Source organism: Aspergillus stella-maris, assembly GCF_047715825.1.
Source record: "Aspergillus stella-maris strain CBS 113639 unplaced genomic scaffold BDV14scaffold_42, whole genome shotgun sequence".
Taxonomy (NCBI): Eukaryota; Fungi; Ascomycota; class Eurotiomycetes; order Eurotiales; family Aspergillaceae; genus Aspergillus; species Aspergillus stella-maris.
Genome location: NW_027396836.1, coordinates 219,491 through 247,082, shown reverse-complemented (window position 1 = coordinate 247,082; position 27,592 = coordinate 219,491). Strand labels below are relative to the sequence as shown.

General features: G+C 50.1%; 10 protein-coding genes across 10 annotated transcripts in view; 5 read left to right on the top strand and 5 right to left on the bottom strand.

Moving 5' to 3' along the window:
• Positions 1-698: 698 nt before the first annotated feature.
• On the bottom strand, positions 699-1,955 carry BDV14DRAFT_91754 (uncharacterized protein). The gene has a single exon (XM_073777853.1). The coding sequence runs from the start codon at positions 1,752-1,754 to the stop codon at positions 975-977; it is 780 nt and encodes a 259-aa protein (XP_073626327.1). The 5' UTR covers positions 1,755-1,955; the 3' UTR covers positions 699-974.
• Positions 1,956-2,119: 164 nt separating this feature from the next.
• On the bottom strand, positions 2,120-3,487 carry BDV14DRAFT_176837 (uncharacterized protein). The gene has a single exon (XM_073769315.1). It carries the CDS (start codon positions 2,944-2,946, stop codon positions 2,683-2,685), a length of 264 nt encoding a protein of 87 aa, XP_073626326.1. The 5' UTR covers positions 2,947-3,487; the 3' UTR covers positions 2,120-2,682.
• Positions 3,488-5,634: 2,147 nt separating this feature from the next.
• On the top strand, positions 5,635-8,200 carry BDV14DRAFT_176830 (chitin synthase export chaperone). The gene is made up of 7 exons (XM_073769314.1): positions 5,635-6,206; positions 6,298-6,333; positions 6,422-6,518; positions 6,566-6,653; positions 6,704-6,797; positions 6,848-7,178; positions 7,245-8,200. Exons 1-7 carry the CDS (start codon positions 6,177-6,179, stop codon positions 7,463-7,465), a joined length of 897 nt encoding a protein of 298 aa, XP_073626325.1. The 5' UTR covers positions 5,635-6,176; the 3' UTR covers positions 7,466-8,200.
• BDV14DRAFT_176826 (uncharacterized protein) lies at positions 8,188-9,476 on the bottom strand. The gene is made up of 2 exons (XM_073769313.1): positions 9,183-9,476; positions 8,188-9,125 (listed from the first exon to the last, which is right to left on the bottom strand). The coding sequence occupies exons 1-2, from the start codon at positions 9,197-9,199 to the stop codon at positions 8,591-8,593; spliced, it is 552 nt and encodes a 183-aa protein (XP_073626324.1). The 5' UTR covers positions 9,200-9,476; the 3' UTR covers positions 8,188-8,590.
• Positions 9,477-9,520: 44 nt separating this feature from the next.
• On the top strand, positions 9,521-14,409 carry BDV14DRAFT_91658 (uncharacterized protein). The gene is made up of 3 exons (XM_073777852.1): positions 9,521-13,896; positions 13,945-14,133; positions 14,195-14,409. Exons 1-3 carry the CDS (start codon positions 9,874-9,876, stop codon positions 14,357-14,359), a joined length of 4,377 nt encoding a protein of 1,458 aa, XP_073626323.1. The 5' UTR covers positions 9,521-9,873; the 3' UTR covers positions 14,360-14,409.
• Positions 14,410-15,518: 1,109 nt separating this feature from the next.
• BDV14DRAFT_176823 (uncharacterized protein) lies at positions 15,519-16,221 on the top strand. The gene is made up of 2 exons (XM_073769312.1): positions 15,519-15,986; positions 16,046-16,221. Exon 1 carries the CDS (start codon positions 15,757-15,759, stop codon positions 15,943-15,945), a length of 189 nt encoding a protein of 62 aa, XP_073626322.1. The 5' UTR covers positions 15,519-15,756; the 3' UTR covers positions 15,946-15,986; positions 16,046-16,221.
• A 38-nt stretch (positions 16,222-16,259) lies between these two features.
• On the top strand, positions 16,260-17,444 carry BDV14DRAFT_176822 (fungal specific transcription factor domain-containing protein). Its single transcript, XM_073769311.1, has 2 exons — positions 16,260-17,076; positions 17,157-17,444. The coding sequence occupies exon 1, from the start codon at positions 16,373-16,375 to the stop codon at positions 16,877-16,879; it is 507 nt and encodes a 168-aa protein (XP_073626321.1). The 5' UTR covers positions 16,260-16,372; the 3' UTR covers positions 16,880-17,076; positions 17,157-17,444.
• A 384-nt stretch (positions 17,445-17,828) lies between these two features.
• On the bottom strand, positions 17,829-22,052 carry BDV14DRAFT_210019 (ABC transporter-like protein; the record flags this gene model as incomplete). Its single annotated transcript, XM_073775793.1, has 8 exons — positions 17,829-18,125; positions 18,184-18,846; positions 18,895-19,197; positions 19,260-19,558; positions 19,615-19,800; positions 19,876-20,405; positions 20,471-21,239; positions 21,272-22,052. 8 exons carry the CDS (start codon positions 22,050-22,052, stop codon positions 17,829-17,831), a joined length of 3,828 nt encoding a protein of 1,275 aa, XP_073626320.1.
• A 1,674-nt stretch (positions 22,053-23,726) lies between these two features.
• Positions 23,727-24,216, top strand: BDV14DRAFT_176821 (uncharacterized protein). Its single transcript, XM_073769310.1, has one exon. It carries the CDS (start codon positions 23,783-23,785, stop codon positions 24,125-24,127), a length of 345 nt encoding a protein of 114 aa, XP_073626319.1. The 5' UTR covers positions 23,727-23,782; the 3' UTR covers positions 24,128-24,216.
• Positions 24,217-27,455: 3,239 nt separating this feature from the next.
• The window catches only part of BDV14DRAFT_210017 (uncharacterized protein), a gene marked incomplete at its 3' end in the record, with an annotated part of 4,120 nt that continues 3,983 nt past the window's right edge, over positions 27,456-27,592 (bottom strand). Inside the window, exon 3 of the mRNA XM_073775792.1 lies at positions 27,456-27,587. Within this exon, the coding sequence (XP_073626318.1) occupies positions 27,456-27,587 (132 nt within the window). The remainder of the gene's footprint in view (positions 27,588-27,592) is intronic.

The following is a 27,592-nucleotide window of genomic DNA, read 5'->3' as shown; positions in this document are numbered from 1 at the left end:
GTCTAGGTGCGATCTTAAGATGATTGGAAGGTGTTGCATCTCTATAGAATAGGTTGAGAGGCATATTTCCCCAAGCTTGAACAGTAGCTCGTGCTTTTGATCATCTTCAACCTGTAGCTCATTGCACTATCCCATTGCCTTTCCCTGCAGCGTCGTAAGAATGAGGCGGTGCGCTCAACAGCCGAAATTGGACAAAGGCTCAGCGTCCTAACACCCAAGACGACCAGCGTATGTAGAGTGTAATGTTTGTTCCAATTTGTAGATATATTTACCAACTTCTCCTGGAGCGATTGCAGCAGTCTATCAATCGACTCAGACTCTTGAAAGAATGCATGTGCCTCTCTGAGCTGTGTTCCGGGAATGGGCGAGCCGAGTTCCCATGCGGCCTGGCAGAATAGACCATGAACCGACTCTTCGTTCATGGACAAAGCGGGCAAGGATAATTACCTGGTGATATTGTACCAGGTAAGCCGTTCACCTGATCGCAGACAGCCAAAGGCGCACAGCTCATGGAGGGATAAACGGGGGTATCCTTCGCGCTGATCCGCCAGAACTTTATTCTGTCGGTGGCTCACAATTCAACAGCATATTGAAGTGTGGCATATCTTGGGGCGCGTATTACGATGTTGCAAAGACGTTTGACTGTGTGTTATGCCAGTCTGCACCGCACCAACGCCCATACCTCTCTCTCATTATCCCAAAGGACAAAGTCGAACGTGTTTGGAACCGCAATTTTGTCGAGAGTTACCAGTAACCTTGGAGGTTTGTAATGCGTGTTCAGCCAGGATGTCTCTCTGGAGGCAAGCAATAATCTGTGAGGCTTCTGGGAAGCGAACTGCTGAAGTGGTGGGTATTCCAACAGCTTCATCTCGTGGTGTGACTTGTTCTTTTCTGAGGTCTGCCGTGATCCTCGATCAGTCTCCATGTAATGTCTCGCCAGTTAGCGAACCAGTGAGGGCAGTCCAGCTCGAAGATCACATTTTTAACCAAGGCATCGTCAGTATGAAGCGGCCCCTCGTGGACTTCAATCTGCAGATCGCGTGCTCTGTTCTCCAATTTTCGTTCCATTCGTTGTAATCGGAATCATGAACCAAGTTGGACGACTGACTGACAAGATATTGATACTTTGCAGAAAGACCTTCCCATAATTTGCTTCGACTATCTCGCTCCTGAGTTGCAGATCTTATAATCTCATCTTGCAGTTTTCTTTGGCGGACAGAACAATCGAAATACTGAACAGCGAATGTGTCGGGACCCGGGTCGTTGAAAACACTCCTCCCCTTCTGTTTGTTCTGATGCCGTTGTCGAATACAGTCCTCAACTGCTTGCGCACGTCGCACCTGACAATGCTGTGGGAGTAGCAGTGGTTGAAGGAACTTCTTGGGGATACCTGGAGAGAAGTTTCCAAAAAGTGGACAGAGGGTAATGCATATGCTGTCATAGCAAACCCATAATTCCAGTACCACAAGGAACATCCTGGACATACCATCTGGCATCTTGTCGTATGTTTTGCTCGGAATATTTAAGTAACTATTCATCAATACAGCGATGTCAGAGTGAGCCTTATCGGTGGGGTTCGTGTTGGCGGCATGCCAGCGTTGGAGCTCGTTTTCCACCCAATCCTCGAAGTCCAGTAGACCTATGAAGTCGCAGTCATCTTCAAGCTTTGGTAACCCGGTTGTCATGCGCTGGTTCCTCGTTTTGTGATTTTGGTTGAAAGGGTTCGGTGGTCTCGAGGCTACTGTCTGCATCATAGCTTCGCGTAGATATTCTATTTTTCAACGATGTAGCCAGGTCGGCCTCGCATACGGAGCCCAGTGACGGGGTGACAGTCTTGGTGGTAGAAACCTGAATCTGTCGGTGTAGATTCATTTAGGCGCTTCGTGATTGAATCGTCCACTTCCGTCACCCGTTGTAGAACAAAGTCAAAGGTGGCGCCTTGTAGCTTGTAAACGCGGCGGGTGATTTTTGAGCGCACAACAGAGAGTATGTTCGCAAGATCACAAGCGTCAAGACGCTGGGCTGCAGATCCAATCTCAACGGCAAGATGCAGCATGAATTCTTGTACTCTGCCCGGCTCTCAGGATATGTAAATGTGCGGTAGAGGATCGTTTGAAGCGCAACCTTTATCAGAAACCACAGGGGAGAGCGTCGCCACGGTACTTTGCCGTCATCGAAGTTAACATCATCCTGCACATGTATTTCAAACGATCTGAAAACATTGTGCTCTCCAAATGCTAGAAGCTGAGACATCAAGCCCTCTGTGATAAACCCCGGATGAACGGTGTCCCGAATCTCCTCCGTGCAGTTGCGAAGCTCGGCCGCCTTAGGACACATCTGACGAACAACCCCCAGGTTCAGCCGGCAAAGGTTGTGACTCAAGTACTTGCAGAACTCAATGCCCTCGACCATGGCCGCAGGCAGTGCGATGCTTTGACCGGGGAAGCAACGAATAAGTGAGCCTGGGGCCGTGAGAATAGCGGTTGACAAAGACGACACTTCAAAGGCGTCAATGATGATCTTGTCGTGCTCAGCGTCGTAGTGGGCTAGCCAACCGCAGTTTTGTGCGCTAATGTGTAGCGCAATGGCGTTTAAATATAAATTATTAGCAAACAGTCCTTTCAAAGGGTTCTATAACATACCGATGTCTTTCAAGTTCTTAAGGGAGCGGGTGAGCAATTCCTAGTGACGATTGAGATCAACGTTTCCTCTATTAATAATGAACCAGGTATTGATCATCTGCACCACCGGTTTCCATTTCTCCTGGATGTCCGCAGGTCTCTCCCTCAAGAACGAAGTAACGGCGGCTTGGACAAAGCTCATCAATTCTTTCTCGAGAGGCTTCTGCTTTCTCTCAGGCTCTCCGGGCAATTTGGGCGGGAAAGCAATATGATGGTAAATGAATCCGAAGGTTTCGGCGTCCATAGTCGAAGTCAGGTCGCTCATTGTGGACAATGTAGAGGGGAGAGGGAAAGGTAAGGCAAGAAAAGAGCAGGCTTAGTAAGAAAGGTTATGAAATTGGAGAAGTAACAACGTGAGAGTTGGAATAGGAATGAGGAGGAGAATGTACGTGTAATGTTAGAAAGAGAAACGTGAATCAGAATACACCTTGAACCTGTATGGAGGGAAAAGTGGAGGTGGTTTAGAGGAAGATGGATGAATAGAGGGAGAAAGTAGAAGGAAGATGCGATGACGGGGACGGATGAGTATGAGTAAGGAAGAGTAAAGGTAGGCCGGCTTGAATATCTGAAGACGGGTTGACGATGGTCGATGGAGATACAGTGAGTGAGAGAGTGAGAGAAGAGATGTTGATATGGGAAGAGAGGAGGAAAGGAAGGTACGGGAGAGAGTGAAGGTTGGCAGGTAAGAGAGACGAGCGGGATGATCGAACAGAAGGAGTTGTAGATGAAGAGCGAATAAACTTAGATACTAGATCAAGGTGCGAAGTGAGAGATGAAACAAGAGAATGAGAGGTGGTGAGAAGAAGTTCATCTCAACCTCACTTTGAGACAGCCCCGGGTGAGAAGTGAGCTTGACGACCTTCATGTGGTTGATTTACCTATTTTAAGAAGAGCCAGATGTGCTTTGAACCGCAATAAGCTATTAGACATTCGATGCAATCCCAAAAGTGAGGCCTGCGCTCAGTCAAAGTGAGTAAAAAGTGATGCGGACGCTGGACTTGGAGTATAGACAAGCGAGACGAAGCCGCTGTCGGGAAGGACACCGCAGACACAACTACTATACCTCCTTTCTCACAGCATTTGCCTCCATGTAACTATCATGTCCAGGACATAAGCATACAGAACCCCGCCTCTGACGCGCATTCTCCATTTGAATCGCTTCTTCCAGGAGCCCTAACCTGTGGTCCTTGGACCTCGACACCAGCAGCCGCGAAGGGAATTTACGATGGCCTTTCTCAGTTCCCCGCTTTATCGACCAAGGAAAATCACTCAGCGGACGACAAACATCATCCTGAGAAGCAAGTAGAGTAGCGCCTACTCGAGAACCGTTCGAACATGGCTCCCCGGCAGCCTGGGCCCATGAAATTCCCAGCAGCGCTGACAGAGGCGCGACGCAAATGATTCGAACTTGCGGGTTTGTGAGGACGTCCTGGATAAGACAAACAGACCAGTCTTTCCAAGCGCATACCCTGTACTCAGCAGATTCAAGGCTTTAGTAGTGGGTGTCGTCGATATCGTCAGACAGCTAGCACTTTGTTTGGGGAAAATAGATCACCCCACGTTATAAGCCGAACCATCCAGCGCTCCTTCTGGTGAAGTCCGGATAATCGCCAAGCCCGGAGGTATAGCACATTTTACTGGGATATATTCTGCGCAATATCTTGAGCAAGGAGACAATGTCAAATTCGGCATGTCTGTCTGATGGTCACCAGGGCGTGTAATGCATTATTCAAGTCCAGACGCAGTACTAGCTAGCATAAGCACAGCATCACCAATGAGTAGAGTGAGAGCCATGGCGAGTAAGAAGGTCAGCAATTCTCTTTCTTGAAGGGATTCATTTGCATTGTTTAAATTGGATTTTCGATACGGCGTTGGATGGTGGGTGGTAAGTGCAGAGGTTGAAATTGAAAGGAGCATGGAGCCAGTAGTCAAGCATCCTTGTGTGGGGCTAGCTCTAAGGCACAGTACCAGGGTCAAATTATATATAATCGCTCCGCTGATAACCATAGCGACTGGCGCGAGGGCGGGACAGGGTATGCTTCAATCGATGGTATAATTACTAGAGATCATCATTAGAAGACCGTATAAGCTCACTCCTTCTCGATACGAAATGTCCGTAGCATCAGCGTTGCCAAGGGGATAAGTCCCCCCTACTGTAGGTACAAAGTAGCACCACAGGAACCCAGTTCAACAATAAAGTCCTCCCTCTCCCTAACATAGTTACTAGACGATCCCAGGTCCACAGAGTATAGGCGATACTAAAATATTAGCTTCAACACTGAATCGCGATCTCAATTCTTGTCCATGGAGCCCCTCAGTCCAGGGTCAAGATCAGCCACAGTCTGGAGAAGACGCAAGGGGTGCGGAATCGAAGCATCGACCGGCCGGTTACCCGAGACCACCAAGTACGGAGTCCGTCGTCGCTATAGTAATACCTCGTATCGATTAAATAGAGTCTCACAGGAGCGAGCACGACTTGCAGGCAGCCGAAACCTCATACATGCAGACGCACAAACATGCTGCATGGGAACCAAGGGTGTTGAGTTGTTGTGTTGGATGCAGAGGTGTGGCTGGGCTGGGCTGATGTCATGTTCAAGGTTGCTGGGGGATGAACTTGATTGCTTCGGCGATGCCTCCGTGTTCGGCGACTGTTGTTGAAGATAGAATACGAGATACGTACTCTGTACACAAGTACTATCATAAACAGCCTGAACGATGCAGGTGAGCCACGTTTGCGTTGTGTTCGCAACAGAGGAAAGCCAGGCACCGAGACTTCAGAATAGAAACTGGAGTCCCGGGGCTGGTTCCATGGTACTGCTCTGCTAAGGGGTCAATAGTTCGGCAATAGGGGCCTCTGCACTGCAGCAGCAGCGTCATTGAATCTGAACAAGGCATGAATCATGATCTGGAAGCGGGCGATCTGGGAAATTGCACCGCCATCTCGTGGTTGAGGTACTCCCAATCAGCTGCAGGCAACGCTTGGCCATCACCAATTCATCTCTTCCCCAATTCGCTCTTCATCTCCTTTTGTTCTTCTTGTTCGCTGTCTCTCGCGTTTCTTCTTACCTCGCCTATACATATCTACCCTGTCCAATCGCTGCTTCGAGCGTTGATTCTCACCTCGTGTCCCTCGTTATCGGGTTGCCTCCTTTTCGACCCCGATCGGTCTCAGAGTCCAAATCCGACCTGTCGACCGCCAACGCCTGCAACGTGTGTCTCGCCTCATCACCAATTCTGACCGCAGAAAAACGGAATTTGATCCGTCTCCATAGCGGCACAATAATATCGCAGCCACAAATCTCAACAACCTCGTTCATCTTAGATCGGCAGCCCACACCGGCGCGATCGTAACTGGCGGTGGTTCCTGAGCAGTGGCTCCACCAGGCGACCTGACCTCGACCTCGATCCATTTCAAGTTTCAACCAGGCCCGCTCGCTCACCTTCTTTGTTTTCTTCGCATGGTGATTGTTTGAGAAAGACTCAGAGCTTGCAAGGATGGGTTCGACTCAATTCGGGAATTTCAACGTATGTTGCCGTTGCGTTGCGGCTCGGCTCATGCCCGCTTCCCTCTCCTGCATCGCTGTGGCTCAACTGACGCATTCCCGGTTTGAAATAGGACTTCTGTCGCGATTCCACGCTGCCTGTCTGCAATGTATGTCTCCTGACTGCCGTTTCGACGCCCCCATCGCGCAAAACCTTTCATATACAGGATATCGCATCGCTAACTCCGGACACTACAGCTCTTCGTTGCTAGCAACCAGCCCCCTAATGGTATCTACGGCGGGTGCGAGCTCACCGGAATCCCCCTCAGCAATGGCCGGCACCTTGGAAACCTTGGTATGATACGCTTTGAAATCATGGAAGGGCTTCGCTCACGTCGACAGGGTCTATTTTGCTCGCGTTCATAGCCATTCTTGCTTCTTTGTTTTTGATATGGCGATCCGATCGCAAACAAGCGGCCGTTGGGCGAAGGTATGTGGAATCAGACAGGCTGGGTTGACTAGCGCTGACGGCGTGTCCAGGGAAATGCAAATATTCTTGCTTGGCTTTATCGTTATCGAGATCGCCGAAATCTTCACTGTCGGTGCATTCCCTCTTAGGGATGATGTTCGAAAGGTTTGACTACTCGCGAAACTTTCTGGAGACTATGAACTGACCTCCTGCAGGGCTTTTCTGCGGTCCACGTCGCTGCCATTGCTGCAACCTGCTGGATCTTGTTTCTGAACGCTCTGGTTGGATTTCAATTCCTCGACGACGGGACGCCTGCGTCAATGGGTCTGTTTTTTGTCTCTGGGGTCGCAATCTTCGTCGGCACAGGATATATCGCGTTGGATACGGCGTTTAACTGGACGGACGAATTCGTGACGGATAGTCCTGAGTACCGGAACATTGCGCTCTATGTGCTATACCAGCTCTTCCCACTCGTCTGTCTATTCGCCTTCTTCGTCCTGGAAACATTCCTCGTGATTCGTATCCTGGGTGAATTCCGGCCAATGAGTGCGTCTGACCCTTATCGCAATCCAAAAAAAAAAAAAAAAAAAGGCAACGTCTGACTGATTTTAGTGTACCTCGCCGCTGCAACTATCCTCTTCGCCATCGGCCAAATATTCAATTACGTTATCAGCTGCCATATCTGCGACGCGACGAACGGCAAGATAAATGGTGCTCTATTCGAGACACTTTTCACCCTTCTTTCCGTTGTCACGATTTGGTTCTTCTGGAGCAGCATCACGGAGGACGACTGGCCCACGCCCATGTCGCAGCCCATGCCAGGATACAACTAATAATTGCGTGACGCAATACAAACAAAAAATCCGGAAAAAAAGAAACCGAAAATACACTCAAGAGATCATCTCTCCGTCGTCTTTACAACTTTGAGTACAATTCCAACTCGCGGCCGTCCTACCGCGCATCCAATCCTTTGATACCCGGCAACCCTCCACTCCATTGAGAGCTAGGGACCATCCAACAGAATACCGTCACCTCGACCGCAAAAATATAAACAATATTTCTTCGAAACCAGTGTATACCGTTCATGTTCCCACGATTTTCTTGGAATGCCACGCATACCCATGTGCCACGCCATCTCCGCCATCTTGATTTTGGCTTATACTACCCCGACCAGGTCCGCGTTCGCCAACACCAACGCTATCGAAACAATTGAGATTGTGTGCGTCGGCTAGCTCGATCTTGGAAGAACTCAGCCACGCGGGGTTTAATCTAGCCCAACCTGACTCAATTACCTACCGACCCTACCCGCGCTGCTATGCTATACTTGCTTATGCTATGCTACGCTTACTGCGGGGTAAGTACTAGGTGTTGACGCCGGACCGGACCGGGATAGGATATACCGTATCTATCTTGTACGCAATTTGTTACGCCTGTCCTTGTTGTTTTGACTTGTTTGTTTGTTAGATACCTATTTCGCGATGCGATGTCATGCGATGTCATGTATGTAGTTAGTGTAGTTAGTAATTGAGTACCTAGTACGAGTAATAAATGAGATGGATTATTTTGCATTCTCTTCTTTGTTTTGGATCTTTTATTCAAGCAAAGGATATGGACAGACCTTGAAGTCGAACATAGATTGCGCTTGGTATAATCAAAATAACTATATTAGGTATGAGTTGGCAAATAAAGTAGTAAATGCAATCCAAGACCTCGGCCGTTGGGCATATTTGATTAAACAATTAGACAGAAAGACAACTTGGGAAATAACGTGAAGACAATAGAATAGTATGGTATGGTAGTCATCGCCAAATCAAGGAAGAGAACCCTAATCCACGCCTATGCAAAAGATAAGACAATATAGAAAGGAGAAAGGAGAAGAAAGAAAGAAAGTGAGACTAATTACAACAGAGGTCATTACGACGGCTTTTAAGTTGATATCGAGGCGGGCCAGTGCTATATCATATCCGCACCTTCACATCAACACAAGGCAACGTCCATTCTCGCCTCCCCACAAGACTCCGTAGCCACTCGAGTCCAAAGCCCGTAAGCTCATCAGCAGCCGACCCTGACTCCATAGAAGAGGGACAACCCTCCGCAACACCAACACCACCAAACGATAACCGCTTCTGCGTCTCATCAACGACCGCACCAGCAAGCGCCTTCGCCGTCTGATTCACCGTCTCAAAGACGTACTCGGCCAACGACTCATTCTCGACACCTAGCAACGACGAACTCGATGCATTCTGGCCGTACTCCCCGCTGAATGTAGCATTGCTTGTTGTTTCCGCGGCGTACGGCGAGTACCGCGGTGCGAACCAGTCTGAGCGCAGGTTTAGGAAGCAGCGGTCAGACCAGTTGCAGGTTGAGGCGAAGAGGATTATGAGTAGTGCGGAGCAGTAGATGCATGGTCTGTGGAGGAGGTAGGTGAGGGTTACGAAGGAGATGAGGAAGAGCGGGGAGGCGTTTGTTGGGATGAAGAGGAGGGGGAGCCAGCTGGTGTTCCACTGTTAGTTGCTGCTCTCTAATCAAGAAGTTTGGGGGGCTGCTAACCTCCTAAGACAGAACATGGTGAAGAAGGGCTGGTAGGTTGTAGATTGGTGACTGGTGATTTTATGCTGGGTAACAGAGGACGGAGGACGGAGGACGGAAAGCTGCTGGTGATGGTGTGGCTAATTCGAGGAAGCCAGACACAATGGGATCGCGGTGAAAGAAGAAAAAGAACTTTTGTTGCACGGTGGGTTATACAGTGAGTGAAGGCTGGCCTAGCAGTCCATTTTGGGTGCCGTTGGTGGTCGAGGACTTGAAAAGGAATCCCGTAAAAGGCGATGATGTCGATGATTGCCGGAGTTTCTCGAAGTCAATTGCTTTTGGCAGTGAAAGCGCAAGTGCCTCAGGCAGTAATAGACAGTGACCGCCTCCGCACCAGCCACTGAATCTTCACTTCCGCTTCGCTTCGGCCGTCATTCTCTCTCTTCTCTTCTTCCTCGCTTCTCGCTTCTCGCCTCCCTTCTCTTCCTTTTCTTCCTACTTCTCCTTTTGTACAATATCCTCATCGTCGCATTCTGCTTCGGAGTTCTCATTTGGCTTTGCTATTCAATTGCGTTCAGCGCATCTAATATCTCTCCTCAACGTCACTCCTTCTATTCGCCTGTTCTGCTGACTCTCGAAAGAGAGCTCCCGCGGCAACACAGAGCTTGCTTCTCTTATTGGTGGTCGCCATTACCCTCGGCGAGCGACAGAAATGTCCACCCCAAATGACATCCAAGCTCTCTTGGCGAGTATAAGGCCTCGTCCCTCTCCATCGAACACGCCTGCTCAGGATCCTGCGTTGGCCCAGGCTCAGTATGCCCAGCAGTACCCGCATGCGTACCGCCCCCAGCAGCCCTACGACGGCCAGAGCTACGCCCACCCACAGTACCACCAACACGCGTATCGTCATCCTTCTGTTTCATCCGCATTACACTCGCCATCGCCTGTGAACGCCCCTCCTCGTCATGGGTCGGATGTTCTTAGTCCCAATGTCGGCACTCCGGGCGAAGGGTACCCTCCGCAACACCAGCATCAACCGCAGCCTCAGAACCCGTCCGTCAACCTGTTGAATCTGTTGAAGTTCAACCAGGGCGGTGCGGCTCCTGCTCAGCAGCAGTCTCCTGCACCTGTGGAACAGCCTGTTCATACGCACCCAACAGTGCCTGCTGCGGAAGAACCTCCGAGACCGCACGGACACTCTCGAAACATCTCTGCTTCTGACTTGGTTGCTACTCTCTTCGGTAGACCGAGTCAGGCTGCTTCTGCTGGTTCCTCTCAGCCCGCAGCTCAGCCTGCGGCCGAGAGTCCTGCTGCGACAAGCGCCGAGAAGCCACAAGATATGTTGCTGCGTCTGCTTAACCGGAGCCAGGTGCCGAACGACTCTGCCGTGCAGTCCCCTGCTTCGTTTGCTTCTCAGAAGAATGTCTTCGAAGCTGACTTGGCTAATCTGACCCCCTCTACTCACGGAGCTGTGGACCCTCTGGGATTGGCTTCCGAGAAATCGGACAAGCCATCTCCATCTGGCAACGAGACCATTTTCAACCACGTCAACCCGTTCGAGCAACTGGCCGCCGTTTCGCGAAACAGGACTCCTCAGTCTACCTCTCGTGCCGGAAGCCCGTTTGTTGAGGTTACCAAGACTGAAGACGTCACAACCGAGGTTCAACCTCTGCCTGTTGCGCAGCCACAGCCAAGTGGTGGACGTCCCAAAGCGCCCAGCTTGGAGGGAAACCAGAAAGCGGCCATGAACAATGTGGTTGACAGGCTTGTTCAGCAGCTGACGAAGGACGTTGTTGGGTCTTCCGCAGAGTTGTCTCAGGACAATGGCTCGCCAGGTCCGGCTGTGCAGGAAGATAGTGTCAAGACTACTCTTCTCACCACTACCACCGCTGTCCAGGATGCCAACGGTGACACGGAAGTTTTGAAAGAGACGACCGAGGAAGTCACCGCGAGCGGAGCCTTGAAGGAGACTGCCAATGCCGTTGGCGATGCGTTGGTGGACAGCTGGGAGAGTGCTGAAGACAGCGCTGAAAAGGATGAAGAGCGGATTGTCCCCGTGCACAACTTCCCTCTCAAGCCTTTCATCTCAATCGTTGTGAAGCCATATGCTGGAAAGCTCTCGACTTTGCGCGACGATGGTATCATGGACATTGCTCGGTTGAAGAAAGACTTTGACCAGCTTGACCGTTCCTTGACCTCTGCTACCCCTGAATACATTGTCTATGCCCTTGCTAAGAATGGCGGTATGCGTATCATTCGTCAAGACGATGGCAGTGACAAGCAGGTTCTGCGTTCTACCCGTGACCGTGTGTTCAACGTGGCTGTATGCACCTCGCAGTCCGTTGGTGGTCCCTCTGGTGAGCAGGCTATCCTCGGTATTGGTGTCAGCGGAGCCGTCTACTGGGTTCTGGTCTCTCGAGGCGACAGGGATCTGTTCGAGCAAGATGCTCTTGAGAGCGAAAGCCTCATTTTCCCTCCTTTCCCGGCGTCCGACGAGAACACTTCTGGCGGCCAGCTGAAAACGCGGGCTAAACGGAGCTCTTGTCACCCTGGATTCTTCGCCATTGGACGCGGCAAGAATATCTACGTTGTCTCTCCACAGGCGGCCGCAAACCCTGCCTACGGCGTCTCTGGCAACAACCGTACTGTCAACACCGAGAAGTTCTTCAAGGAGTGCGCTCTGAAGATCTCTACCGGAAAGGCCGGCAAGGACTTCGTCTTCAGCGGTGATGACACTGTCATTGCTTCACTTGACAAGACCGGTCGCCTCCGCTTCTGGGATATTCGCGAGGTTGTCAACAGCCCTGACGCTGGCATTCAGCCTTCTGAAATCCGCGTTCCCTTGAATACCTTCGTCACCGGCTCTCCCGCGGAGAAGTCGTGGCCGACATCAGTCCTCTTTCTTGACAAGTTGCGTCCTTACGTCAAGTCGATGGCTCTCCGTTATGTTCTCGTGGGTCTGAAGCAGAACCACACCTTGCAGCTCTGGGATATTGGGCTAGGTAAGGCTGTGCAGGAGCTCAAGTTCCCTCATGAGAACGAGTCGGACGCCATCTGTAGCGTCGCCTACCACGCAGCGTCTGGAATCCTTGTCGTCGGCCACCCCACTCGCAACTCGATCTACTTCGTTCATTTGTCTGCACCCAAGTACAACCTGCAGTCGATGTCTCAGGCATCATTCATCAAGCGCGCCGCTGAGAAGGACAGCAGCCTTCCCAAGCCGGAGTCTACTGCTTGCTTGAGCGGTATTCGCGAGATCTCCTTTGCCGGCAAGGGCCAGCTTCGCAGCCTTGACCTCCTGCCCATCACCAAGGCCGCTGGAGAGGAAGGCGGTCTCTTTGAGCTGTACGTTATGCACTCTCGTGGTGTTACTTGCCTCAACATCAAGAAGGAAGACCTTGGATGGGGCCCGGACAACCGCATAATCAAGCCTGTCAATGCGCTTGATGAGGGGTTCATTGAGATTACCGATTTGCAGTCGTTCCCTAACTACGTCGCCGACGAGTACTCTGTCAACGGCGACTCTACGAGCACTCCCACCAAGGTTCTGCCCAAGGAACTGGTCAAGACACCCGAGATTCCTGAGAGCAGTGCTGCTGCTGCTGGTCCTGGTGTTCTGCGCGCACAATCTCCTGTCAAGCCTGCGCCTAAGAAGAAGCAGGTTGACGAGCCTATCGAAACCCCTTCTGCCGCCACTTCTGAAAAGCCCGAAAAGAAGAAGAAAAAGAAGGCTGCTGCAAGCACTGGAGAAGCCGTGAAGAAGGAAATTCCCTTGCCTGTCACCACCCAGGCTTCTTCCTCAGCTGAGCCACTGAACGGCGAGGCTCCCAAGGTCACTGTTGCCGTCAAACCTACGGTCACCGGAACCGGTCTTGGCGATGCTGAAAGCTGGAACAAGCACATTGAGGTCTTGCAGGACGGAGTCACCTCTGAGTTCAACAAGAGTCTCGGGCGCGAGCTCGAAGGTCTCTACGCCCGCTTCGATGAGGAGCGACGCAGCTGGGATGCTGCGTCTGCCGCGAAGCAAGACCAGGTCCTCCGGTTGGTGTCGAGCACGCTCTCCGACAATGTTGAGAAGAACCTTACTCGCATTATCACCGAGACCATCAAGTCGGACGTTGTCCCTGCGCTTGGCGATCTCACCACTGCCGCCGTGACCAAGCAGCTGAACACCGTTCTGTCCCAGCAGACCAGCAGTATCATCTCCCGCGAGCTGCGCCAGTCTCTGCCTGAATCAGTTACTCGTGCCCTCAAACAAGCCGACGTCATGAAGGCTGTGTCGGACACTGTTAGCCCGAAGTTGAGCACACAGGTCGAGAGCCAGATCTCCAAGGCTGTCCACGACATTGTTGCTCCCACCCTGAAGACCGTTGCCCTCAAGGCTGCCGAGAAGGTCGGCACCGATGTCGAGCAGAAGCTGCAGGCCCAGGCTAAGCAGTTCCAGCTCCAACGTCAAGCGGATGCCGCCAAGATTGATCAGCTCACTGAATTGGTCCGTGGTCTTTCGGAGACTGTCTCTACCTTGGCCACCTCGCAGACTGGATTCCAGAACGAAGTTCTACGTCTGAACTCCGTTCTCGCTGCGCAGGCTTCGCCTGCAGCTAGACAACCCTCGGAGAAGCCCAGCACGGTTTCGCCCGCTCCACCTGCCGGCTCAATTAGCCCTGAAGCCCGAGAGATTGCCGAGGTTACTCAACTCTTGCGTGAAGGACGATTCGAGGAAGGCTCTGTCAAAGTTTGTGCTCCCTCTTTTATTTGTATGACCATTGCTGACCATCACTAGTGGCTCCAATCCGAGAACCAGGCCGACCTTTTCGACCGCCTCTTCGTGTACACCGACCCCGCGTACCTGAAAGCCCTTTCCCCCATCGTGGCGCTCTCAGTTGGTGTCGCAGTCACTTCTTATCTGCTGACCAACACCATGGAACGCCTCACTTGGTTGGACGTTATTTTCCAGACTGTCGATCCGAGGGTATGTCCATCGAATTATCCATCGATTATCCCCCGTAAACAATGCTAATGACTATTCTCAGGACCCTGACATCGGCGAAGTTGCCCCCAAGATCATGGACATTCTCATCGCCCGTCTCGACAGCCTGTATAGGTCCGCGGTGAATGAGAACCCGCACAGCCCTATTGTCCGCCGCATCCCATCGCTTGTGCGTCGTGCTACTGAGTTGCGTGAGTTGCGTGGTTAAGAAGATGATATCAAGAATGAAATATGAATGGAATGGAATGGCATATCACGCTGAAGGCGCTGCGCTGAGTTTCCTTGCATTTGGAAGGCATAGTAATGGTTATGACTTATCTAATTTGCATTGGCGCGGATTGACGACCCCTCGGCTTGAATTGAATCCACTCGATTCGGCCGGGCACGATGAGGGAATGAGAGATGAAAGACTCGAGATGAGACGAGTTGAATCGAATTGAATGAAAAATGGGCGCTTGGTTGCTGAGGTGTTATTTATCATGATTCTACCTACTTAGCGCAAGGCAGAGAGGCCAGTAGCTTATCTATTTACTTTGGCGGTGCGACTACTGCACGCGCATCAATATGGACATGGACATTTACTTTTGCGTATCCTTTGCATCTCAAACGCATATATATTCCGTACCCCATGCGCATGATACATGAGCATCAATTCAATCCAGATAAATGACCTGTGTCCACTTTTCCCCACAAAGGGTTGGTCAGTGAACAAGATTACATAATCGCATGCCTTAAGTTACTGCTTCTGGCTCCCACTGCCGTTTAGGGTCACCCGAACTGTAATGTTGAGAGAAGCAACAGGAAATATGTCCCAGATCTGAGAAGCTACTGAAATCCTTGATACCACCACGTTTGTCTCGGGGGATGTTTTCTCAACAGTACCAAACCTCGGTTGGTCAAAACGAGATGGACACCAGGCCCGAAGCTGTGAAACCTGTTCAGCATTCTACTGCCAACAACCATTTGATCAGGCGCATTTCGCGGGCTTGTGAAAAATGCCGACAACGCAAGATTCGCTGTGACGGCCTCCACCTCTGCGCGCGGTGTCAAGCCCAGCAGATTCCTTGCCAATACCGGCCTGGCCAACCTCGTAATCGGAGGCAATATCGTAAGCTCCTTGTCATAATGCGCCCAAGGCGACACTGACGCCGCCCGGATTGGCTTCGCCATCGGCTGCTACTCCCACCGTCCAGTCTATACCACCGCCAACAGAAGGTCACCCATAGCAGCGGCCGTTTCCATGGAGAGAATCCCTCAGAGCAGGTACTGTAGTCTCTGATGCGCGAACGGGCTCTTTCCAGTTCTATGGTACGTATTGGTGCACTGGAGCTCAACTTTGTTGTGATACTATTTATCTCGAGGGCCGTCATCCCATTTTGCCTTTGTTCAGAGAATCTATGAACGTCTTGGTAGCATGAAGATTGGAACAGGAGGTACTCCTGACTCCAGTATCGTACCTGATGGGTTCCGCGTCTGGGGACTCCAGCGGTTTCTGTTTTCTCTGCCCGAAAACCATACCTTTCTACTCTCCGGCGACTCTTTTGTGCCCCGAACTCTGGGCGATTATTTCATCCGCATATACCAATCCTGAACTATATTGACATCATGGCACAATGGCTGCACTTTTGGGATCCTCCGTCTCGCCGAATTCTGTCGCAGGGTAGAAACCTTGTCTACATGGTGCTGGCCATCGGCGCGTCTGTCTCAGAAAGCACAGAGTCTATAGGTCCGAACTCAGCAAGTGAGTGGGCGGAGTATCTATCTCGTAAGCAGATATTTTCATGTCTGCCTTGAGTGAGCCAACCATGGAACTAGTTCACCTGTTTCTACTGAAAGTGAGTACAGTACTGTTCATCGAGTTGATTATCCGTTACCATACTGAGCAGGAATCTAGTCTTGCTATGCATCACAGCTCACGAGACCCAATGATACTTTTCTGTTTCTTGGCTACGCTGCTCGAGCTGCGACATCCTTGGGAATCAATCGAGCCCCGTTACTTGCCGCGCATGGAACCCACGCCATGCAAATGCAGACCACACTTTGGACATTGTTCACTGCGGAGAAAATCACAGCCTTAATAGTAGATCGTTCGTCTAGCCTACAGGAGAGCCAAATAGACGCTCCCCTCCCAGGCAGACCCTCCGGAACAAGCACTGCGTCTCTGAACGACACTCCCGCCCACCACGACCGCGATCCCGACTACTTCTCGTTCACTCGTTTGATGGCGGATATTGGCAGGCTTGCCGATAAAATTCTCACTGGGATCTACTCCCTGTATGAAGTTACAGCAGAAGAGCAATTCCTGATCGAGAACCGAATGGTTGAATGCGAGACATTATTAGCGTCCATTGCAAGTTCCTTGCCGAGTCACCTCGACTTTCTTGACGATGAAGCCCCCGTTGGCGAAGACTGGCAGGAGGTTCAGCGGCTCCACCTTGGGCTGCTGTATCACACCATGCGAATGCTGATCCACAGGCCTGTCATGGTCTTCACCACCTTTTTCAGCTCCAACCTCGACGCTCAGGCCCAGGCCCCTGGTGTCATCAAGCTCCAGGACTCAATAGATGCTTCCATCGCTTCAGCCAGCAGTGTCATCACACTAACTGGAGCAAAATTGTTCACTCGACAACCCGATACCGTGTCCGACAGCTCATTAGCCAGCTACCTCGTGGCAGCATGCATCACCTTGTTATACCAAGTATTAGACCCCACAACCGCAGCATCTTAGGTAAGGGATACATTCTCCCTAGTCGAACAGGCCATCCAGTGTCTGGACAATGTGAAGCACTTGGGCCCCCAGACAGGGAAAGAGATGAGCGCAGACATCATGCAGATGGCCAAAGACGCCCTTGCGTCTTCCTCCTCCTCCTCCGTCGGGAAGCAAGACCTTTATGGTTCCCTGATCGATGAGTTCTCGTGGCTCAGGTAAATGAAACCAAAACCCGCAGTCTACCCTTCTTTAAAAAGCTTGCAAGTACTGAACCCAAGCGTTCGTTCCCATTTAGCAACCCCGCCGGCGACAATTTGGAAGAAGTCGGTCCGGCCGATCAGTCGAATGGGATCACACTGGACGACCTCGCCGCGTGGGAACCGAACGTCCAGTCGATGGCGGGTCATATCCAGTCCACCCCGCCTGAAACTGGCACACTTTGGGAACCTCAACCAGGGGAGCAGGTGATCACTTTGCCAGCACAGAAGAATAACATTGGCGGCTTGATGAATTATTTTATTTACTGATAATTATGTATGTATGTATAGGAAAACGTTAGGCTTTTGATCAAAATCGATGCATGTCATTCAACTTGATCTCTCTTTTTGAGGTTGCGCTGCGGTGTAGATATTTGTGATGAATTAGATCTTCTCACATTTAATAAGATCATCATTTTTTTTGTTTTTTTTCATTCTTTTTTTCTTTGTGTCATAAATCTATTCAGGAAGATCAAGACCATTGGTGTGTCAATGTGTATCTATCTATGCATACTATCCATAATTGTGGATCACAGAATCAAAGCTTTGGCACCCCATTCCTCTCCGAGAAATCTAGAGAATTACACAAGTCACACTTGAAAGATCTCGAATCCTCAAGCGAGGTGTTCCCTGTTGAACACGACCCCCCTAATTCCCCTCCAATCCCATCAAGGTCCAACACGCCTTCTACATAAGCAACGCCCACTTATTTACCATACCTCCCCCTTGAGCCGCTGAACCTCAACACGAAGCAACCAAGTCCCCCAAACCACAACACCAACATTCGTCAGACAAAAGCCCAAAAACACCGCCCAATCCCTCCACCGATCCCCATACGCAAAGTCCAACGTCGCAACATAATCATCCCCACTCGAATACTTGCAGTAGGCGCAAACATCCCTCGCATCCCCATTAACCGAGTACCCCGGGTTGATGCCCAGAAAGCTAGCCGCGTACTCTGCGCAGCTTGAACCTGCTGGTGGTATGAAGCGCGCAAGGTCCCGCTCCTTGCATGTGATTTGCACGCCGTGCATGACTGTTGAGATTGTTGCGGCGAAGAAGTACCGCAGCGGTGTCAGTCCAGAAGAGCCAGGGGCGGTAGAAGTCGTTAATTGCGGTGTGGGGCACTGGGAGGCCAGAGAAGATGAGCAGTACGACCCAGAAGAGGGAGTTGGCGTACCCGGCTGTCGTGCGGGACGGGAAGAATGGCCCGAAGAGGGAGAGAAGAAGGAACATGAAGTAGGTGAATCCGGCGATGGCTGGAGTGCCGCTGGGGAACCCCATTGTCCAGAAACTGCAGAGGAAGACGAGTGTGTAGAGGATGATATTATAGGGGATTTCCACAGTGAGGAGGGCGATTACTAGGGCTTTGTAGTTGTAGATTCCGTTTCTTTCGCGGCCCTCGAAGACGGCCCATCTGTTGAACCAGACGGCTTGCATGTCTGCTGCGTTGACCAGGATGATCCAAGTGGCTAGCAGGACGCCTAGCATGCGGTATTGGAGAGACTGGAGATCGGTGCCTGCTTGGAAGAAGGTGAAGGAGATGATGAGCTCGTAGAAGAGGCATTTGAACAGTCGGCTGAAGTTGTATTGGCCGTAGCGCCAGACGGTTGTCCAGTGGCGGCTCACGATGGCGTACACCTGCTTGCTGAAGGGCTGCGCATACGCACGCTGAGCTGCCGGGGCTCGCTTGCTCGATGGTGGTAGGTCATCCTTTAACTTTTGGATCTTGGACCTGAGTTCGGCTATCTCAGGAGAGGAGCGCTATGTTTCTACCCAGTCGCGGGATTCTCCTGGGCTCGTGATGGTCGAGAGGATATACTCTGCTGGATTGTCTACTTCTGTCATCAGAGCACCATACCGGCCAAAGTACTCCACCAAGACTTGCGAGTTGTGTCCTGTTTCCCCAAAGCAGATGGTCTTGCCCCCGCGAGCCAAGAGCAGTACATGGTCGAACATCTCGAAAATAACACCCGAGGGCTGATGAATGGTGCAAATGATGGGGATTCCCTCGGCGGCGATACGCTGGAGAAACGAAACGATAGAAATTGCAGCCTGACTATCTAGGCCGGAGGTAGGCTAGTAAGACAAAATATGAGTGATTAGTGCTACTCATTCGCGTCAATATGGTTCCAACTCACCTCGTCAAGGAACAGGAGATCTGTTGGCTGCGCCGCCAACTTAACGCCAATAGTCACTCGCTTCCTCTGCTCAACACTCAAGAGCCCATCTTCCTCATCACCAATGATAGCATCAGCCAGAGGCTCAATATTCAGAAGAGAAATAATATGCTCAACATAGGCCATTTCGACCGCATGAGCCGTCTCAGCCAGTTGCCGCAGGTAGGTCAAGAATTGAAACGCTTCTCTGACGGTCATGAGAGGTTCATGAATATCCTTTTGCATACAAAATCCACATGATCGCTGGAAGCTCTTTCGATCTTCCCGTCTCTTTTCCTCTGCGATAGCGTGTCTAGAAGTGTTGTCTTGCCGGCACCCGATGCCCCCATTAATGCAGTGAGCTGGCCAGATTTGACGTAGCCACTCACCTCATCCAACAATCGCTTGGGGCCTCCGTCCGTGGTAACGGTGTAGGTGATGTTTTCGAATCTGAATAAGCGACTGTCTTGAGTAGCCGCGAGATCGTTCTTTTCCTCTGTTACTTCTCCATTGGCAAACGTTGCTGTCGTACCACTTTCATTGAGTGACTTTTTATCATCAGGAGTTTCCTCAGGAGCAAGTCCCGAAGAAGACGGACTGTGTGAATGAGGTTCATAGTCTGGATTGCCACTGGAGCCTTCATGTAATGAACGAGCATTTGCCTTGAACATAGGCCCCGAACTGCTGTTTTTCTCCCGGGTCATGACTGTCAGCCCGATAGCAGCCAACACAGTGTAGACGAACCACATAGCAAGAATGATACCGAAATTGCGCCAGAGGTGATGGCGGCTATACCCGTAAAGGGTCTCCAGATAATATGCCCAAGACGCCGTGCGCGATCCCGGTTCCGCACCAGGGAGTGGACATCCCTGGTACCACAGATCTCCATTTCCCGGGCCAGAAGGAACGAGCTCGTCGTCGGTGCAGTGAAGCTCAAGGTTGTAGAACTCATTTCTTAGCAGGGCCTCTAGGGCGTAGGGGGTCGGTGCTATGCGACGCATCCAGGAACTCCATCCGAGCTGTGTGGGAAGTGGCGGTGCGTATCCTGTGTAGAGGGTGACGATAGGGATAGCACTTCCCATCATGAGCAATGCTATGCTCATACTCGGAGCCCAGGCACCGATCATTCTGAATAAAGCAGATATTGACCCGTAGTGAAAAAAGGTAATGAGAACAAAAATTCAGAATGGGACTGGCTGATTTCTGCAATCCGACCATGAAATAATAGCAGCATGAAAATATGATTGTCTGAAGCAGGGATGATGGCAGATCCCCCAAAGGCTTGGGTAATGACAAAGGAAACAGGGTGAATAAAACCAAGCATGTGTTGTTTCAGGAGGATATTCCGTGCGTCGATTGTCTTGTTGACTCCGGTTAGGGCGTTGAGGAAGAAATAGACCAGTGGAAAGTAAAGGGCACAGCTCCGTTCAGATGAGTCTGTTGAAGTGAGAGGAGCCTCGTAGAACCCAGATCCACAAACTACCGCATTGATGATGGTTAGGCAGAGAATGGTGATGAAAGAGTTTCGGCCACTCCAGAAAAGGCGAGTAAAACCAGTCATCGACACAGATACCTGCTTCATGACAGTATGGGGCTCGATTGTGTTCAGTACGCGGTACTTGGAAACAGTCTCCGCTACGGATTGGTGAAAAGCGTCGACAGTTGACGTTGAATTTTGACAATATCTTTCTCTGTAAATGGCCATTTCCTGGCGGGTTTGAGCAAAGATTTCACTAGTCTGGAATCGAGCTTCCAGGGCATCTGGATCGAGATATAATGGCCCTGCATAGGAAGTGCTGATGCGTCGCTCTCGAGGAGAAGTAATAGTCGTCAAGAACTCCGGGGTTGTTTGTCGGTGCAGGGGCTCAAAGCCAATGCTCATAAAGTAGGACTTAGCATGGCAAGTTGGCCCAAAGTAGATTGTTCGTCCTTTGTAAAGAACCAGAACCTTGTCAAACACGTCTGATACATAGCTTCTGATTCTTGGTAAAGACTAACAATGTTGGTCATTCCTGTTGTTGTAGAAATCAGCTTGAGATTTTTCAAAAACTCCAATGCTGAAGAGCTATCCAAGCCACGAATAGGGTTATCCCACCCCGCGATTGCAGGATTCGTTGCCAATGCCTCTGCTAGGGAAACACGCTTGCGCTCTCCGCCAGAAACTACTCGGATGAAAGAGTTGCCCACAATTGTAGCGGCGGTATGGCCGATCCCAAGGAGGTTCATTAGACCATCAGCCATGGAGCTGGCAAATCTCTTGTCAGGGGTTGACAAATATGCTCGAGCTGGTTTGCGCAACCGCAAGCCGAAATTCAACGTATCCTTGACCCTCAGAGTAGGGAAATGGATGTCTTTTTCGTCATTGTAGACCACTTCGGATCGATAATGCCGCGCCATCCCTGCCGGGGTGATTTCAGAGTAATTCAAATCTCCACGGATATCGGCATTAATAACGTGGCGATTTGCGAGAACTTTCAACGTGGTCGTGCATACTGCCCCTGGGCTTCCTAAAACGAGAAGGGTCTCCCCCGGATTCAAAACCCTTGTCAAGTGCTGGACCAGGGCTCGGGTTGGTGGCTTTTGCTGGAGTATTGTCTCTTGGAAGACTGAATATGGCCACAGAGCAATATTTCGCAGGATGAACACGAGATCATCAACACGACGGATCGAACCTGCCCTTCCATACACGGTGATGTCGTCAAAGAGAACACCCAGTTTTCGTCCCTCCCACCGGTAGATAGGTAGACTGCGTTCGGGGCCGATTTCGTCGTCCATCTGGCCGACAAACAGTTAAATATGGAACAATGGCTGGAAGGCACTTATGCGGGGTCACTCACTTCCAGCGCCGTCAAGTAAATCTGCTATCGTATCTCTATACAAACTCCGTACAAGAGTCTTGAGATTGGAGGGCAAGTCAAGGGAAGAACCCCGAAAGGGTCTTTAAAGGAGACATTTCTAGATGAAGCCTCGGAACCAACTAGGGCATATTCCTTGCTACACCGGGCATCCATTTATAATACCGGACTGATCGGTTTCTGACGACTGTATTGCTGGATCTTGCGCTTCTATGGAACAAATGCTTGTTTTGGGAGGCCGCTGAGAGTCGGATCCGAGCTAGGGCAACATCCGACGGAATTATCTTCTGCTGTGCCACGAGCCGAGCAACTCCGTGATGATTAAGACAGCACTTTTCGTCATGTTCGGCATCAAGGCAATTTTTCCTTTCTCTTTTGATGTCAGGGTTTTCACGTCGAGAGGAGCCAACCGTACCAATCACATCTGGGGGTCGTTGTGAAAGGCCTACCTACAGTGGGACAAAATGACTATACACAAGTATTTGACTATCATTAGATCTTTATCTAATGAAAAAGCAATAGGTCTTTCTTAAAAGCACAAAGAAGCCTACCTTCTCCCAAAAAACAGAAACCCCAACCCCTAATGACAACGAACTGCTTGTAAAGATTGCAGCAGCCGCCTCTGTCACACAGACTACCAAGTCTACAAAGGGTAAATCAGTCCCACGAGCCAGTCGAAACTGCGTTTCATTGTACTTTCTATATACTGCAAGGAGCTTTTTTTCAAGAATGCCAACATCATATCACTGCGTAGCGACTCGCTTCGCTCCTTCAATAGGCGGGGCCCAGTCTGGCCGTCGATCTGTAAAGACCTCTGCTTCAGGAGCAGAAATTGAATCAAAAAGCGAAGCCTTGAGAAGCGCCTTTCCTGGGAAGGCGGGACTTTTTGTCGAGACAGGGTAATAGTAGTGTTCAGTACAGATATATATACAATTATTTCAACAGCGTATTTTCCGCATCGACCGCAGAACTCGCGCTTCGGGTTCACCACCAAAGCTCAGCGAATTCAGGTCCCAGGGAAATGAGCATATCCTCACAGAGCGTACCATGACCTCGTTCCCACTAACGGTTTCACGGTCGACGAAAATGGTTAGAGAATTGTTTTTGTCGGTGATGGTTACTTCATCCTGATCAACGACATAATTCACTGAGGAGCCTGGTATACATGTTAATATATGAAGAGGCAGCTAATGCCAGGCCAGGTGCAATCTAACCTCCTCCACTTCGTCCACAGTCTCGGCTGAGATGGTGTCGGTGTTTTTATTCCGTTATCGAAGTCTATTTCCCTAACCAATGGCACTTCAACAACTTTGGCTGCTCTGCAAGGGTGGCGGTGATACCCCGGCATATACAATGACCTTCATACACCATGTTGACGGCTTTGATGATGATATTACCGGGCCTGAGGAACCATGCGAATTCAAAGACGGCTTTTGAATAAATGCAGCAGGTAACCCATGACTTGGAACCTGAAGACATAACCCCGAGCGGGCCGAGAATCGCTGGGTGGGCCTTTGACATCCGTCCATTTGCCACGGGATCTACCATATTTAATCCCGGTATTATGCTACATTTATGGTCGCCCAGGCACATCATTCTACTCGTCTTCAATACGCACCCACCTTCTCATCCAGTCAACTCAACCAAACCATGGCAGCCAAATCAGTTCCCGTCACCACCACAGTGCTCTACCCAAACTCCGACAACGCGGTGTTCAACAAACCCTATTACATGGATTCACATTTGCCTCTCGCGTCGGAGATCTGGGGCTCCCTTGGAATGACCTCTTGGGAAGTGGTTACCTTCTCGCCTGGCCCTGATGAATCACGCCCCCAATACGTACTTGCGACGACTGTCCAGTGGACAAACGATGACGCGGTGAAAAATGCAATGAACTCGGAAAGGGGGAAACTGGTCCTGGAGGACATCAAAAACTTTACGAATATTACGCCTGTTGTTCTTTCTGGTCAGAAGGCTGGACAGTGGCAGGCATGAGTCAAATGACTACAAAAGAGCGATTGTATGTACATATGTCTACCTAGTACCTACAAAAGGGAGACCCTCTCTAAACACTGACTTGTAACGTCGACCTTTTCTTTTCTCATGGTGCATCCAGTAGTGCGGCTTTGCAGTATTCTCTGAGTAGAACCTAAAGAGCATAAGCTTAGAAAGCAAATTATGTACAATACCACATGAGTTTAATTGTAGAACTTGGTAAAAATCTAGGGTTCCTTGCCAAAATTATTCCACCAGTCACTAACCTAGTTATGTCACGGTGCCAGCTTAAAGCCTCATTCCGGGAACGATTCTCGGAATGAGGATCGCGAGATTCTGCCTGTATTGACCCTCTGCCTAGACCCTCATTCCAGGCACGGTGCCCGGGATGAGTATCGCGGGATTCTGCCTGTTCTGATCGTCGGTTGGCCGTTACTTCCTGAGCTCTGATGTTGATCCTGTTCCTGACCTCTGAGCAACGTCTTGTTATACTAAGTGCCTGTCTGATAGTCTAATCCTGCATTTTGCCCGTGTATCTACTTTGTTTTCTGTTCTGATTACATTCCTGAGCCCGCACCTTGACAGGATGCAGTAGACTTGAAGTATATTATTCCATACAAAATGCCACATGTTCTAGCCCATTACTACCTCTCAATTATTTTGGGGTTTAAGGAAGAGGACGTTTTACAAAGCCTCCTCATTCTGGCTGCCGCTGCTGGACGCGGGGAAGTGGTCGGATATCTACTAGAGAAAGGAGCAAATTCATTTGGAAAACAAAGATGAATACAACGCACTCCGTCGAGCTGCTTGTGTGGGTGATGCCAAGTCCGTCAAAGCATTGCTTGTCATGAAACTGCGCTGCGATTGGCTGAGGAGTCTGGGCATGAAGGAGTAGCAAGGCTTCTAAGAGAATGAGAAATACTTTCTGCACGAAGCTATTGTCGAGCAAAGGCTTAGGCACTGCGGTCGAGGTGCTGAAGATCATGAACGTGGACCGACTAAACAACAAAAGACTTCACCAAATCAGAATACAGTTGATTAGTTTAACCAGCCATCGAATCGTAATGTCATTATATCCTCAATTGGCTGACCCATCTGCTTCCACTGTGGCCTGTTCCAAGTCCCGAAGAACCTGCTCTGTATACCCGCCCGCACCACTTAGGTTTAAGATCCGCGAGATGGCATGATAAATGCCCAGAAGCCAAGGAGCTGGCATATTTGTTGTATTGGTGGGGACTCCATGATAGGACATGACGGCCTGCTGGTGGGCTTGAAATATAGGCTGTTTATGTAGGACCAACTTAAGATAATTTAGTAGTTGCTCAGCAACTTATTTAACAAGCTGGTTTTGCTGCTTACCTCTATCTTTTCTATATCTTCCCCCAGAGGGTGCCTTCCTTGACCTAAGTCGCATGATTACTTGATAACAATCATCTTCCATCCACCAGGTTTCTTAGAGCACGCGAAAGATTTTAAGCAACTTTATAAGAAAATCTTGGAATATGTCAAGACTAATCAGAAGTTACAGCAGTATCTTCTTGCCACCTAGCAAGTATCCCTTCCGCTACTTGACCGCTGCCATTAGATGGCTTGTATGACTTCTTGGCCACAAATTGACCTATCCAAGCCATTAGCTTATGAGAATTTACCTTTTTTTCTGTCTTAGCGCTGGTGAGGCTCTGAATCCTGATCATGGCGTGAGAATATGTCCGCGATGGCGCAGGCTCACTTGGCTGGATCTTGATTGCTTGCTGCCTTGTCCCGTGTGCTTCGGCCTGTAGACGCTGCTGCGTATATATATCCGCAGGATCCAACATGCTTTCTTGGAGATTGGGAGCATCTAATGTTGAGCTATTGTTGGTCTTGCGGTACATTGTTTTGTCTTGTTCTCTCTCGGGCTTCTTGTCCTGTGTGGGAGGCCCACCATTTTATCTTTACTCCTTGACCACAAAGCCTACATATCATCACCCTTAACCTGGACACCGGCGTTTCACCATAGCACTTATGTGACGACAGGTTATTGAGCCTTCATCATGGCGGCCTAGACCATCGGTCGCCGCATCTGCAATACGTATGTAAGTGACATGATACTAGCCCATTTCTGCCAAAAAAGCTTTTCGACTCGGGTCCAGTACCAAGATGCATATAATGACAAATATCACATGGCAACGACTAGCCTTGGTATCTAGCGTTCTTATCGCGCGAGATGCCACAGCCTCGCTTATAATATATGCGGCAGCTTTAGCGTGCCGATCTTCGAATACAACTCAACACCACCCAGGCGATCTATATCAGTTGTAGAGGGCCAGGGCTATAAAGGGGTAGTCAGGACACTGTCTACTTCATACTCGAATAATCGTCCAACATGTTCGGCTGGACATCTCAGCTTTCTGAGTACTATTTCCTTCCGTGTACCAACAGTGACCCCATTGTCTATTCCCATTTTGTTCCCAGTGACACGTCTCAAGCGCACTCTAACATTGACTTTAACAACCATGGCACTGGCTTCAACACACCACGGATCAACTCTCCCACATGGGGTAGTGCCAATGAGTCCCGACAACAGAATGGAAGCCAGCAAACCTCAGCATCTTGGTAGGCCGGTCTTTACCCCAGCGTGAGGCCACAGTCTGACTCTCACAGTTCCTCGAAAGATAAAGCTGGGCTTGAGGAAGAAGCCGAGGAGTGTTCCAGAGCTCTTTATCTCTTTGTCACTGGCTAACAAGATTCATTATTAGAGGTTTTAGCAAGATATTTAAGGAAACAAGACGAAATACCATGAGGATAAATAAAACCATGGAAAAGTTAAACGATGCTCGGGGGCAGCTGGATGATCTCTGCAAAACTGCGGGCCGGCTTGGAGTGCCGGAAAAGGTCGCGCAACTGGAAAAAAGGCACAACGAATCTCGGCACAACATTGACACTACGGTCTCGACTATTAGGAGTTTCCAGAATATCTTTCATCACCTTGTCCAACGTCTATCAGTACCAATAGAGCTGGATGGAAAGGAATCTGAGGATCTTGAGGTACATAATGAGAATAATCAGTGTACTGTATAGGGCTTCCGGATACCGGTGTCACCGGCGTGCGCTCTTTGTACGTTCGGGTAGCCCTAATTGAGGACTGCACATAGCCGATAGCTGATGAGAGCCACCCTTCAGACAATCAAGCAAAAGACGCAATACAAGAAAGAAAATTTGATATCAAGGACCAACGGGTGTTAAGTGGATAGTAAATAATACGCATCCATACATTGTTCCAGCGGCTAGTGATGGACGGAACTAGAAAAGCGTAAGATTTGTTCCGCAAGAGGTACACTAGAATTGTTCAAGGGCTTTCGGCGCCGTGATCCAGGAGGATCTGCACTAGTTCCTTATGGCCTCCAGATGATGCAGCCTGGAGTGCATTGCCATATCTTCCTCCTTGAGCATTCACATCCGCGCCCTGATCCAGGAGAATCTGCA

What these genes read in the sequence shown, in the direction of transcription:
- BDV14DRAFT_176821 (XM_073769310.1), top strand. Translation starts at nt 23,783, where the DNA reads ATGGCAGCCAAATCAGTTCCCGTCACCACCACAGTGCTCTACCCAAAC.
- BDV14DRAFT_91754 (XM_073777853.1), bottom strand. Translation starts at nt 1,754, where the DNA reads ATGATGCAGACAGTAGCCTCGAGACCACCGAACCCTTTCAACCAAAAT.
- BDV14DRAFT_176823 (XM_073769312.1), top strand. Translation starts at nt 15,757, where the DNA reads ATGGCACAATGGCTGCACTTTTGGGATCCTCCGTCTCGCCGAATTCTG.
- BDV14DRAFT_176830 (XM_073769314.1), top strand. Translation starts at nt 6,177, where the DNA reads ATGGGTTCGACTCAATTCGGGAATTTCAAC. An exon ending in CCACGCTGCCTGTCTGCAAT is followed by an intron (nt 6,334 to 6,421) that starts GTATGTCTCCTG and finishes CGGACACTACAG; the next exon opens with CTCTTCGTTGCTAGCAACCA. An exon ending in CCGGCACCTTGGAAACCTTG is followed by an intron (nt 6,519 to 6,565) that starts GTATGATACGCT and finishes TCACGTCGACAG; the next exon opens with GGTCTATTTTGCTCGCGTTC.
- BDV14DRAFT_176822 (XM_073769311.1), top strand. Translation starts at nt 16,373, where the DNA reads ATGGCGGATATTGGCAGGCTTGCCGATAAAATTCTCACTGGGATCTAC.
- BDV14DRAFT_91658 (XM_073777852.1), top strand. Translation starts at nt 9,874, where the DNA reads ATGTCCACCCCAAATGACATCCAAGCTCTCTTGGCGAGTATAAGGCCT. An exon ending in TCGAGGAAGGCTCTGTCAAA is followed by an intron (nt 13,897 to 13,944) that starts GTTTGTGCTCCC and finishes GACCATCACTAG; the next exon opens with TGGCTCCAATCCGAGAACCA. An exon ending in TCCAGACTGTCGATCCGAGG is followed by an intron (nt 14,134 to 14,194) that starts GTATGTCCATCG and finishes GACTATTCTCAG; the next exon opens with GACCCTGACATCGGCGAAGT.
- BDV14DRAFT_176837 (XM_073769315.1), bottom strand. Translation starts at nt 2,946, where the DNA reads ATGAGCGACCTGACTTCGACTATGGACGCCGAAACCTTCGGATTCATT.